This window comes from Manis pentadactyla, chromosome 10 (assembly GCF_030020395.1).
Source record: "Manis pentadactyla isolate mManPen7 chromosome 10, mManPen7.hap1, whole genome shotgun sequence".
Taxonomy (NCBI): domain Eukaryota; kingdom Metazoa; phylum Chordata; class Mammalia; order Pholidota; family Manidae; genus Manis; species Manis pentadactyla.
In genome coordinates, this window is record NC_080028.1 from 18,804,982 (window position 1) to 18,818,584 (window position 13,603).

Below are 13,603 nucleotides of genomic sequence, written 5' to 3' on the forward strand. Positions count from 1 at the left end.
GAAATATTTTACATTCTTTTTTTATTATTATTATTAAGTCTTTGAAATCTGTCTCCATGCAGACTAGCTATGTTTCAAGCCCCAACAGCCTCACGTGGCAATGGCCACACCTCAATGGACAGCTCAGCTCTAGAAAGACAAGGATGGGGGTGGTCATCCAGCCAGGGAGAAGAGCGCGGGCAAAAGCAGGGAACGGGGAACAGCCGTGTCCAGGGAGAAAATGAAAAAACAAGGTAAAAGAAAAAAATAGGCAGTCTCAGACCATTTGTTTCAAGTAAAGGAACCTGGACTTTATACTGTCAGTGATTTTGTGAAGGTTTCTGAAAGCTTCCGGAGCCAGGTGCCAGAAGAACGGTCTGAAGCACGGTTCTTCGGAGGCCTGCCTGTCTCTGTGTTTCAGTTTCTTCGAGAAGTCACATAAGGCCTTTTCACAGTGAGGAGAAACAATGGCATTTTAAAGATGCTTTGAAGTCTTTATAAGGAAATATCAATACCATGCTAGCATTTAAGATAGAAGACCTTTTTCCCATGAATGAATTTATTGCAGTTAATTTAATACAAGGACGTGATCTGTTTCGGTCTGGGGATGCTACCCCTGGGCATGACTCCTAAGAACCTCCCAGAAATGGGAACTATTAGCATGTGAAACTCTGAGGCCTGAATTGCTTATTCTGCTAAAACTTCCTCTGATTTTAATATCTAAAGACCTATCTCCAAAGTTGGGAACAAACAAAGATCTCCTGTATCAAGAGACATTGCCTTTAACGCTAAAGATACTTCTATAAATTTTGTAACACAAGCTAAAAATTTTAAGGCCAAATAATTGAAGAGAAAGCATGAAGAGAATCCATAAATAGCACAGGAAATTGAGAAGGAACTGTTCTTAAGAACCAGGGCATATATTCTGTTACTAAATTTCTCAGTACCAGGATTTGGTTCCTCTGGGCTTGGGCAGTTTGTAATTAAAAATTTCCTTCCCTAGAAATGAGGGATTCACATATAAATCAAGTATAAAATCAAACGAATATTCATATTTGACCTGATTGTTTATAGTTCATAATGCGTGATCAAAACCGAAAGTTTCTGTGATGACTGCCCTTGCACTATTCACCATGTAAGAACTTGTTTGTTATGCTTCAGAAGATCAGAGACTGATGAGAATTAGGCTTGGGGTGGATTAATGATTGTGCATTGACTCCCCTATACAGAATTTTATTGTTGTTAACAACCATTTGATCAATAAATATGAGAGATGCCCTCTCAAAAAAAAAAAAAAAAGTATAATACCTAAAAAAAAAAAAAAAATTTCCTTCCCTAAGAGGAAACCAAACCAAACCAAATCCAAAACCATACTTAAGACTTAACATTTTGTGTAGCTTCTATAAGAGAAATGCAAAGCTTAATATTTAGAAGCACACGATGTATTTGCACTCAAACCTGCCCACTGTATACCACAACTCAGAACAAGAAAATTGCCACTAATAAAATAGCTTGTTTTCCTGCCATCTGACAATAATGACCACTTTTTAATGACTCTGCAGCTTTCTCTGATATGACTGCAGATGGTATTTCGAAAGATGGGGAATTTTCCACCCCTTAAAGATGACAGCTTTTCGTTCTCTTTGTGAAATACCTCTTGAGAGAGAGACAGACAGAGAAAGAACAAGCTTTCGTTTCCTCTTTCAAATCAGAATAAGCAAGCATGGTATATTCATGTTTTCCTTTCACGCTGTTGAATTAGAAAATGAAGTGAAATTTTGAAAATGAAATCCGTCATAAAAAGAAAAGGCTAATTGTATTTTAACTGACTTAGAAATAATGATAGCTTTTTAAAACCTCTTAATACGAACGAGTAGATCAAACCATCTAATCACCTATGTGTGAGGAGAGGGGACAGTCTGGCCTCTTGCAACTCCACAGGGCTATCAATTTAAGTACAATATCAATATTTGGTGTCTTTAACCAAACACTACAAAGAAAAATAAATATTTTCACATGGCTCATGAAACCAGCCCTGTTGGAAGGAAAGTAAACAGAGACTGAAGTGTTCCCACATTTTTCCATCTTCTTGTCACACCATTCTCTTCCCCAAAGATTCTTTTGATCTCACCAATGTTGAGATTATTTTCTTAATGATTTACGCACTTCTCCCAGTTCTGCTGAAGCATGTGGAAACATGGCTGCTAACCCTTGCTTTTTTCATGCTTTTTGGGGGAAGGTGGGGAGTGTCAAGTTTACAAGGACACCAACAGATGCAGAAAGGATACTGGGGATGACGGCCGCGCAGGACACAGCAGAGATGGCCATCCGTATGTGGCACGTGGACAGGGAGTTCCACTGGGGACACGATTTGTAAGAGATGATGGATTGCAGCAGCGTGTACACAACACCGCAGATGAAAGCCAGTAGGGCGCCACCATCGTGGACCACCGGGACAGCCAGCTCCTGGAGGGAAATCACAAACAGGCCGTTACTCCACAGCCATCCCTGAGCGCGCGCCCACTCTGGGCTACACAAAGCCACCGGTTGTCACAGATGCACCCACCACTCCCTGGAAAACGTGCTGCTTGCAGAGAAAAGCCATACAGAGGCTGAAGTAAATGCCAAGAACTTGGTTGCTCCACAACAAACTTGGGCGTGTGGGCCCAGACAGAGTGACATCTACCTTAGAGTTGAGGAAGTTGAATATAACGGGCTTTGGAGTCTAGCAAACTTAGGTTAAAGATAATCTCAACTCCACCCCTGGGCTCTATGACCTTAGTTTAAAACCTCAATTTCTGTACCTGCAAAACAGGTATAACAATTTCTACCTTGCGGGTTTGCAGTGAAAATTACATGATGTATTACATTTCAAGGTACACGACTTGTCCCGTTAAGGTGCCAAGGATGGCTTAGGGTTTTTAGCTTCCCTTCTCCCCAGTAACCTCTAATTGTACCTCCTAAGCCACCCCAAATTAACACACAAGTCTAAATTAGAACACTGCCCTTCTGATACTAAGCCAGGTTCAAATTGAGCTCCGGGCCTCCACCGTCCTCTAACCAGCTATTTCAACCAGAAGGCAGCCCCTTCACCCAGACTAGGCAGAAAGACCCAAACATGCTCCATGACTGATCAAGTTGCTCACTCTAGGCTCCTTTCAAATGTGCAGTGGGCACCTACCTTCCAGTATTACAGTGATGTTTAGAGTGAGCGACTGAGCCTGCCCTTGAACTTGAAAATGCGAGCTCTGCAAAAGGGCAAGTTAAAGTGTTGTCCCAGATGGTCTGGTTTGGGCCCCAGATCCCTGCGACCCTCGACTCACTATCCACACCCTTTTCTCCGGGACTTTTCTTTGACCTGGGCCACCAAGGCTTCCCCAGAACCAATGCTCTCCATCCAGACTGGTTAAGAATAAACTGATATTAAATCTTTTTTCTCCACATGGGAAAAGGAGATTTAAGAAAAAAAAAACTACCTATTTCCTAAGGAAATTTTGTTTCCTGGTATCAAACCTAAGAATACAGGAAAAAATCCACTCCTTGATTTTGGTTTGTGTTATATTCAAATATGGCTGCATTAACTTAACGTTCTGCAACCTGCCATATCAATTACTCATTTATTAGGTACAGATTCTATTATTCCTGGGATACCTAACATGGGTGTATAGACTTAAGGGATGTTACATAGGAAAAATAAAACACACTCTGTGCATTCTTAAATACATGTACACATTTAAGAACTTGAAAAATAAAGGAAAATAACCACTAAATTTGTACACTTAAAAGTGGTTAAATGGTGAATTTATGTTATATGTATTTTACCATGATTAAAAATGATAGTAACTTACTATCTCAAAAACATTCCTGCACTGCCATTTGCAGACAGAGAAAGGAGGACATTTTTCCTCTTTTTGCATTAGCACGAGTGGATCTTGAGGGCATTATGCTAAGTGAATAAGTGTGGCAGAGAAGGACAAACACTGGATGATCTGACTTTTATGTGGGGTTTTAAATAAAAAACTAAACTCACAGATACAGAAAACAGACTGGTTACCAGAGGTGGGGCATGGGGGTGCAGGAAATGGGGGAAGATGGTCAAAAGGTAAAAACTTCCAGTTTTAAGGTCTGAGGATATAATGTACAGCATGTGGACTATAGTTAACAATACTGTATTGTATATTTGGAAGTTGCTAAATCTTAAACATCTCATCACACACAAAAAAATGTGTAACTATGTGATGTGATGGGTATTAACTAACTCACTGTAATATTTCACAGTATATACATGTATCAAATCACTACGCTGTATACCTTGGGTTAATACAATGTTATATGTCAGTGATACTGTAATAAAACTGGAGGAAAATATTTAACCAAAATAAGAATAGAATTAAGAAAAATAAGCCTTTTTCACCCCTTGAATGTTAGGCACATTTGAACAAAGGAAAATAAGCAAAAGGCAAGGCATCTACTGCTAATAAGTCATTTCTAAGAATAATCTTCCGAGGATCCTGATGCCTTCCATGCTCCACATTCTTCTCATGCTAAGTCAGTCAGCCTCCTGAATTGCATACTTTGTTTCCTCTCACTCACACTCTCAGGCAGTCTGTTTCTTCAACCCTGGCCAGTTCAAAATAGCGTTTTGGATCTTACTCTGCAAACCTCACCGGACCCTACGTTAACCCTGACGTCATCAGACCACCTCGCCCTTGAGGCCGTGGGAGCTGTATGTGTAAAGTGCCTTTTCTGCTGTGGACTACATTCTCTCTCATCAAAGGTGTCTTTTAGAAGGGAGATGATTCTTGAATCAAACATGAATTTTCGATAGAGGAGAACATGAAAACCTAGCACCACCTATGGCTCTTATTTTTTTTTCTTTTTCTTAAAAGGAATAAATCATGACCAAGCCGGGTTTGTTTCTAGAATGCAAGGATGGTTCAACATACAAAAATCAATCAATGTAATATACCACATTAACAAAATGAAGGGGAAAAGAACACAATCACCTCACTTGATGCAGAAGAAAACATTTGACAAAATTCAACACTCTTTTATGGTAAAAACATTCAACAAAATAGGAATAGAAAGAAACTACATCAAAATAATAAAATCCATGTATTTTGGAAAACCCACAGTGAATGTCATACTCAATGGTGAAAGACTGAAAGCTTTTCCTCTAAGATCAGGTACAAGTCAAGGACTTCAGTTTTCACCACTTCTGTTCAACATAGTACTGGAAGTTCTCATGAGAGTAGTTAGGCAAGACAAAGAGATAAAAGACATCCAAATTGGAAAAGGTAAAATTATTTTTGCTTGATCTTACTGTACAATGATTTTTTTTTCTCCTTTTGATGTATAATTTCTGAATGACAATGAAGTAAGTGTAGGAATCAAATGATGTAAATTGTATTTCCTTTTCTTTTTTTTTTTATTTGAGAGGGCATCTCTCATATTTATTGATCAAATGGTTGTTAACAACAATAAAATTCTGTACAGGGGACTCAATGCTCAATGCACAATCATTAATCCACCCCAAGCCTAATTCTTGTCAGTCTCCAATCTTCTGAAGCATAACGAACAAGTTCTTACATGGAGAACAAATTCTTACATAGTGAATAAGTTACATGGTGAACAGTGCAAGGGCAGCCATCACAGAAACTTTCGGTTTTGATCACGCATTATGAACTATAAACAATCAGGTCAAATATGAATATTCATTTGATTTTTATACTTGATTTATATGTGAATCCCACATTTCTCCATTATTATTATTATTTTTTTTTTTTTTAAATAAAATGCTGAAGTGGTAGGTAGATGCCAGATAAAGGTAGAAAACATAGTTTAGTGCTGTAAGAGGGCAAATGTAGATGATCAGGTGTGTGCCTGTAGACCAAGTGTTAATCCAAGCTAGACAAGGGCAATAAAACAATCTGTGGATCTTTTTTGAAACTCTCTTGTTAATTAAAAGGCGGTAAAAATAGATAAAACTAGAATATTGAGAAGACTGAACCTTGGAAAAACTTGCCTTTTCCAAAAACTTAACGAGGAAAAACTCAGAGGCTGGTGAGTTCCCACTGGGAAGCAGGCCCCCCGCCCTCCAGGTCAGGGGAATGCTATCCGCAGTGCGGGTTCTCCTCCTCAGAAAACCACCAGGCAATGCTCTCCCACCCACACAGCTCAGCTTCTCCTCAAGGGCACAGCTCCCTCCGGCCTGCTCCTGGAGGGCTGAAATGAATTACAGGACATCGAACAAGGAAGCTGTAAAGATATATTCATGGGAACAATGACAAGGCAAACACTTGGCCCTCAGGAAGGTTAAGGTTTCTATTTCTGGTTTTTATAAAGATGTAATTCTCTTTGTGGAAGCCCTAAAGAGAACCAGAAATTCAATTATCCAACCGTCGAAGTTTTCTTCCTCAAGTCTACCCTTTACAGTTTAAGAACTGACAGTGGTCCCACTTAGGATGCTGTGTTACTCGGAGAATGCAGCGATAGGACAGTACAGCGCTGCTGACCCCCCGCACAGCTCCTATCCTCACTCTAAGATGACTACATCAGTCCAGGTCTCCCCTTCCCGTTTTAATTTTTGTTCCATCATCGATGCTAGACTGTGCATCGTGAACATGCTCTTTTCTCACAGAGATGTCCTCATTCTGCACTGAGGTGAACTCCGCCCCACAGGTTTTGGACAGACTGCTCCGATTCAGAGGCCACTTCTGCCTTTCGTTACTCAGGTGATCTCGGGCAAGGATGAACCTCTCTGAGCCTCCATTTCTCCATTAATTAATGAGGAAAAGACTACTACCAATTTTCTAAGGTCCTTCTTAGAATTATGAGTTAAAGCACTGAATGTTTTCATAATGTCTGTCACATAGAAAATTTCCAATAGATGTTTTGAAAAAAATGCAATCATAAAACGTAAGGAAATATCATAAAGAGTCTCTACCATGTGACAAATGTCACAACCACGAATGGCCTTATTTTTCCCTATAGGGACAACCAGGGCAGGGAAGTAAAACAGAGTCAGAGGCAAATTCAGCTCCCTAACTGCCCCCCACGAAGCCCATCCGCTTGCACCAGAGAGGCTCTGAATCTGGCTGTCAGCTTTCTGGCTCCCAGTGTTAACAAGTGTTAACAGTGTTAATAACTATGGCTTTGTAATGTTCAAAAATGAAAAGTCATTGGCCCTGACTTGAGAGAGTATCCCTGCCCTGTAGGTTGTCCGTGTGATCTAAGGAAGGACGCCTTCCTCTGCACCCCTCACAACACAGCCCTGCGTTTTCCAGAGCTCCTCCTCATCCGGATCCCTCTCATGACCCGATGGACAGATGGCATCCCCCAGGGCGCCGCAGCACAGATAGGGCGACTCAGTGAGGCCCATGTGGGGCAGGCCAGACAGAGGACACCCTGACCAGGGCCTGACTTCACGCCACAGCAAACAGTAGCCAAGGGGTGGAAAGCAGATGGTAGAGGGGTTTTTGGCCTCCCAGATCAAGCTCGGGGGCAGCACCCTATGCTGCTGCTTCAGTGCGCCCACACGCACTTCGGCCGCCATCAACAGTGAAGGCTGGCTGTGAAAAAAGGCACCGCACAAGATCAACCCACTGCTGGTGGGAAAAGAGCAGAATGCCCCTGGGCAGAAGCAAAAGTCCTCCTGGAGCAACTAACTGCCTTTCTGCTGTCCTGGAGACAAGAGAGAGAGAGAGAGCAGGGCCAGTGTTACGGCACGATGACCAACCGAAGGCAGCCACAGTGGCTGCCAAGGACACGCTGCTGGCCGCTACGCCGCATCTCTTGGCATCCTTGAATCCCAGGAGGCTTTCAAGCACTGTGATAATTAATACGAATTTGAAATAGAACAATTGTTACTAGAATATACTGTCTCCATAGCCACCAGGCCCCAGGCCTTCATGGAAGAGACCTTGGTATGAATGGGAATCCACCAGTTGGAATGAATGGGAATCCACCAATTGGAATAAAACAACCAGGGTTTTTTCCAACACTTGACACAGTAATAATATATTGAATAGCCTCCGCACTATTGGCATGTAAGGTAATTTGCTCCAGTGGGGCCATGTTTTAGGTCTACATCTAAGTAGCTGAGTAGCTCTGAGCAAATGATTTCACCTACAAGTACCTATGTCCTCATCTGCAAAAGGAAGAGATCAGAGGCCTCTCTTTGAGCCGAATGTCTGAGGTTCAAACAGTAGACTGGGTCAGCAGCATACACACGCTCATTCACACTAACATCCTCACTCTCGGTGAAATCACTGCGATGGCTCCCTGTGGGGAAGGACCCCCCACCACCACCACCTTCCCTACTGTTCTATGGGGACAGTTGTCCGCTGCTTCACCCCAGATATGTCTGGCCTTGAGAAACCTGAAAACACATGAGTAAGGAGCTAGCTAAGGGCCTTGAAGGCCAGACACCTGGCCGTGATGGCCACAAGCATGTGCGTCTTCAATATTTATGCAACCATGAGTTAGCACCGCAGCAGTATAAGAAGTACAGCTTTATGCAGAATAAAGTGGCCTCTTTTGAGCACCCTCCATGACGAATCCTGCCGCCTTCTTTGCTCTTCGCATTGCCCCAAGACCTCAAAGGCAACCCCGGGGCCCTCACACTCCCTCAGCTGTGATGACTGCAGCTCCCTCAACACATCAAACCACCCCAAGAGCACACGGGGCCACGCAGTGCCCCGAGCACCGTTCACAGCCCCCACACTCTCACAGCTGCGCGAACGTGCACCCCACCTCTCCCGAGCTCCAGGCACGACTAACTTGCAAACAGTAAAGATTTGTCTCTAAAAAACAAACTCTCCCCATTTTGATGGACTCATCAAAGATTTGACAGCTGCACTGGCACAGGCGTGCTTCCTATGTTCTCGCTTCTCTCCTCCAGACACATAGACTCTGCAGACCCCAGTGACTCAAAGAACATCAGGTCATACCTGAAAATTGGCTACAATGCCCATTCCAATACATCCCACCAAGCCAAGAACCAAGGACACCAAGTTAAAAACAGGAGTGCTGACATAGCTGGTTTGGTTTTGCTTCTCTACGACTTTATATCTTGTGTACATCGTGGCTGCACCTGGAAAAGAAAGGCACTTGGATAAATTTTTATTATTTGACTTTTTTAGAATGAAAAACACAGGGACAATCTTGTATTGCCTTTTTTAAGTTTTTATTTTAAACTTCCCGATTGCAGTATCTCCCCACTCCACCCCTATCCTTCCTCACCCCATCTTACTCTCTCCCCAGTGTGATGGACACACACGCACATGCGCACATACACACACAATCTTGGCTGTTAGCCTTTTTACAGAAATGCTCTTGTGCATGTATTGTTCTGTGACTTGTTTTTTTTTCCACTTAAAAATGTACCATGGAGGTCTTGCTGTCAGTGCAAACAGGACCACCTCATTGTTCTTGGGAGCCCTGTCAAGGTATAGAGTGAGATGCCATGTTTATTTCATCATTTTCCTAATGATTGATTTCCACATTGTTTCTATGTTTTTCCTGTTCCAAACAATGCTCAACAAACATCCTTGTATAGGGAAGTCTTTGGCACACTTTTGGTGTTTCTAAAAGATGAATTCCTAGAGGCAGTATTACTGGGTCAAAAACTATGCACAATTAAAATGCCAAAAAGTATCTCCAAATTGCTCCAAGACTGTACGTAGCATTTACACTCCCACAGCAGTTTGAAGGCGATTCTCTATGCCTTTGCCTTTCCGATTATTGCCAATCTAATGAATGAAAAATGGCAGCCTTGTGTTTTATATTTGTTGGGCACACAGATGGACACAAGTTATATGCATTTCTGACCATCAATGAGATTGAGCCACTCTCAGTATGTCCACAAGTCATCTGAATTTTTTCTTTTGAAACGTACACATTTATCATTTATTTCCTCTTGAGTATGCCTACTCATTGTTAATTTGTAGTTGATTTTTACACATAATGTAAATCAGTCTTCTGTCTGCTATAAATAAAAAATTTTCTTCTGGTCTGTTGTTTGTCTTTCACTTTGTTTTTTGTGTTTTTATCACTTCGAAATTTGAATTTTTTATCTACTCAAATCTGTCAGTTCTTACCTACATAGCTTCTGGGTTTTGGGTAGGCTAGATAAGCTTTTCCATTCTAAGGTTTTTCAAATATTTTCCTATAATTTAATCCTCTTATACTTTTGCTTTTCATGTTAGTTCTTGAATTACCATGGGTTTTTGGAATAGTGTGAAACAGTCACTAAAGATATGTCTTTCCAAAGACCAAGGCCATTAACCAAATGCCATTTATTGTTGGGAGAGTATTTGGGAATAAAATGTAATTTGCATGGGAGCAGGATCCTTGTCTGTCTGCCATAGAGCTCCTAGTACTAAGCATAGGCACAGAGCAAATCATCAATATTGACTAAATGGACAGCTATCAGAATTTTAGATCTATATTCCCTTTACCACAGCAAACTTATAGAAAAACTCATAGATATGCAAAGATATGTTTAAAAGGATACTCACTTTAGTATTGTAAATGGCAAAATCAGACATAGCCTACATGTTTAAAAACAGGGGACTAAATAAATAAATTATAATACATCCATGAGATGGGTATCATGGGATGGATATCAGGTTAAAGTAGATTTCTGTATATTAAAATGCTGTGTAGGAATAAACCTAACCAAGGAAGTGAAAGACCTATACCCTGAAAACTATAAGACACTCTTAAGAGAAATTAAAGAGGACACTAACAAATGGAAACTCATCTCATGCTCCTGGCTAGGAAGAATTAACATTGTCAAAATGGCCATCCTGCCCAAAGCAATACACAGATTTGATGCAATCCTCATCAAATTACCAACAACATTCTTCAACAAACAGGAACAAATAGTTCAAAAATTCATATAGAAACACCAAAGACCCTGAAAAGCCAAAGCAATCCTGAGAAGGAAGAATCAAGTGGGGGGGGGTCTTGCTCCCCAACTTCAAGCTCTACTACAAAGCCACAGTAATCAAGACAATTTGGTACTGGCACAAGAACAGAGCCACAGACCAGTGGAACAGAATAGAGACTCCAGACATTAACCCAAACATATATGGTCAATTAATACTTGATAAAGGAGCCATGGACATTCAATGGGGAAATGACAGTCTCTTCAACAGATGGTGCTGGCAAAACTGGACAGCTGCATGTAAGAGAATGAAACTGGATCACTGTCTAACCCCACACACAAAAGTAAATTCGAAATGGATCAAAGACCTGAATGTAAGTCATAAAACCATAAAACTCCTAGAAAAAAAAACATAGGCAAAAATCTCTTGGACATAAACATGAGTGACTTCTTCATGAATATATCTCCCCGGGCAAGGGAAACAAAAGCAAAAATGAACAAGTGGGACTATATCAAGCTGAAAAGCTTCTGTACAGCAAACGACACCATCAATAGAACAAAAAGGTACCCTACAGTATGGAAGAATATATTCATAAACGACAGATCCGATAAAAGGTTGACATCCAAAATATATAAAGAGCTCATGCACCTCAGCAAACAAAAAGGAAATAACCCAATTAAAAAATGGGGGGAGGAACTGAACAGACAGTTCTCCAAAGAAGAAATTCAGATGGCCAACAGACACATGAAAAGATGCTCCACATCGCTTGTCATCAGAGAAATGCAAATTAAAACCACAATGAGGTATCACCTCACACCAGTAAGGATCGCCACCATCCAAAAGACAAACAACAACAAATGTTGGCGAGGTTGTGGAGAAAGGGGAACCCTCCTACACTGCTGGTGGGAATGTAAACTAGTTCAACCATTGTGGAAAGCAGTATGGAGGTTCCATAAAATGCTCAAAATAGATATACCATTTGACCCAGGAATTCCACTTCTAGGAATTTACCCTAAGAATGCAGCAGCCCAGTTTGAAAAAGACAGATGCACCCCTATGTTTATCACAGCACTATTTACACTAGCCAAGAAATGGAAACAACCTAAATGTCCATCAGTAGATGAATGGATAAAGATGTGGTACATATACACAATGGAATATTATTCAGCCATAAGAAGAAAACAAATCCTACCATTTGCAACAATATGGATGGAGCTAGAGGGTATTATCTCAGTGAAATGGCGGAGAAAGACATGTATCAAATGATTTCACTCGTATGTGGAGTATAAGCACAAAGAGAAACTGAAGGAACAAAACAGCAGCAGAATCACAGAACCCAAGAATGGACTAACAGTTACCATAGGGAAAGGGACTGGGGAGGATAGGTGGGAAGGGAGGGATAAGGGTGGGGAAAAAGAAAGGGGGCATTATGATTAGCATGTATAATGTAGGGGGGTGGGCATGGGGAGGGCTGTGAGACACAGTGAAGACAAGTAGTGATTCTACAGCATCTTACTATGCTGATGGACGGTGACTATAATGGGGTGTGGGGGCGGGGGACTTGGTGAAGGGGGGAGCCTAGTAAACATAATGTTCTTCATGCAATTGTAGATTAATAATAACAAAAAAAAAATGCTGTGATGGCTTCAATATGTTTGGTGAATTTTAAAAAGCCAGCTGAAAGCTAACCATTTATCACTGACTATTTTAAATGAAGATATTCATGTCAGATTCTGCCTTGCCTAGAAGCAAAAAGCGCTATTTATTTCCACTTGTTAGTGACAAAATAATCTCTGTCTTCTAAATCTGGGTTCTAGGCAAGAATGGCATAAAAGGCACTGGAACAGACTGACTGACTCCTATTTCTACTTCCCCTCACTCACCTTCAAAACCTTGGGAGAAGACCACAAATGCATGATAGGGTGAAACTCTCTCTCTATCAAATAGGGTGGCGAATTAATTCCAAAGACACCAAGTCACTAAGTAGGGTTCCCAGCACCTGTCCCCTCCCCCCTGCACCATCAGGGAGGGACAGAAGTGCTGGTTACATGATAGGCCCCTGGCAAATGTCTGATCGCTCATAGGGGACTGCAGGGATTTACGGAAGGAGTGGGCCCTTTATTTACGATCTAGACACCCAGATCATCACTCCCCCTCCAGAGTAGAATGAGTTTTTCAGTCATGACGTTAACTGGCTCCTGAGAGGTTTGTATCCTATCAAGGGCATCTCAGATGTGTTCGAAGCATCACACCTGAGTTGGAGACAAAGTGCTCCCTGCTTCACCTTTCCCCTTCCTCTACCAGGTGAAAGGATACGTCTGTCAGTGGTTGGGAAGCTCAGTGATCCAAGTCCCCTAGAGTGCTTGTTCACAATGTAGACCGCACTCCCAGAGGCTCTGATTCTGTACGTGGCCCCGGAACACACATTTTAACCAGCACCCAAGATGATTTTCATGTAAGTTGCTTTCAGATACCAGTCTGAGAAACATCAGCCTGCATATCGGGTGTCTTTATGGGTGTCTTTGGCTTATATAAATGCATTGGATATAAATCACAATTTTAAAATCAAATCACATTTTAAAATCCATTTCAAAACCCTGTGGCAAACTGCCAGATAAAGTTAAGAACAGTTCTGTAATGAAGCCATAAATAACCTTGGACTTCTGGTCATTTTAGTTGCTCAAAGTAGAGCAAAATTCTAGTTGCAAAGTTTATACTTTTAAAAACTCGTA

The 13,603-nt window shown here is 41.4% G+C and overlaps 1 protein-coding gene across 3 annotated transcripts in view; it reads right to left on the bottom strand.

Annotated features, from left to right (window-relative positions):
* The window catches only part of DRAM1 (DNA damage regulated autophagy modulator 1), an 82,036-nt gene that overhangs the window by 49,681 nt on the left and 18,752 nt on the right, over window positions 1-13,603 (bottom strand). For all 3 annotated transcript variants that reach the window (XM_036891265.2, XM_036891259.2, XM_036891261.2), the window contains exons 3-4: window positions 8,931-9,073; window positions 2,268-2,445 (exon numbers count right to left, since the gene is read on the bottom strand). In XM_036891265.2, the coding sequence (XP_036747160.2) occupies window positions 2,268-2,445; window positions 8,931-9,073 (321 nt within the window). The remainder of the gene's footprint in view (window positions 1-2,267; window positions 2,446-8,930; window positions 9,074-13,603) is intronic.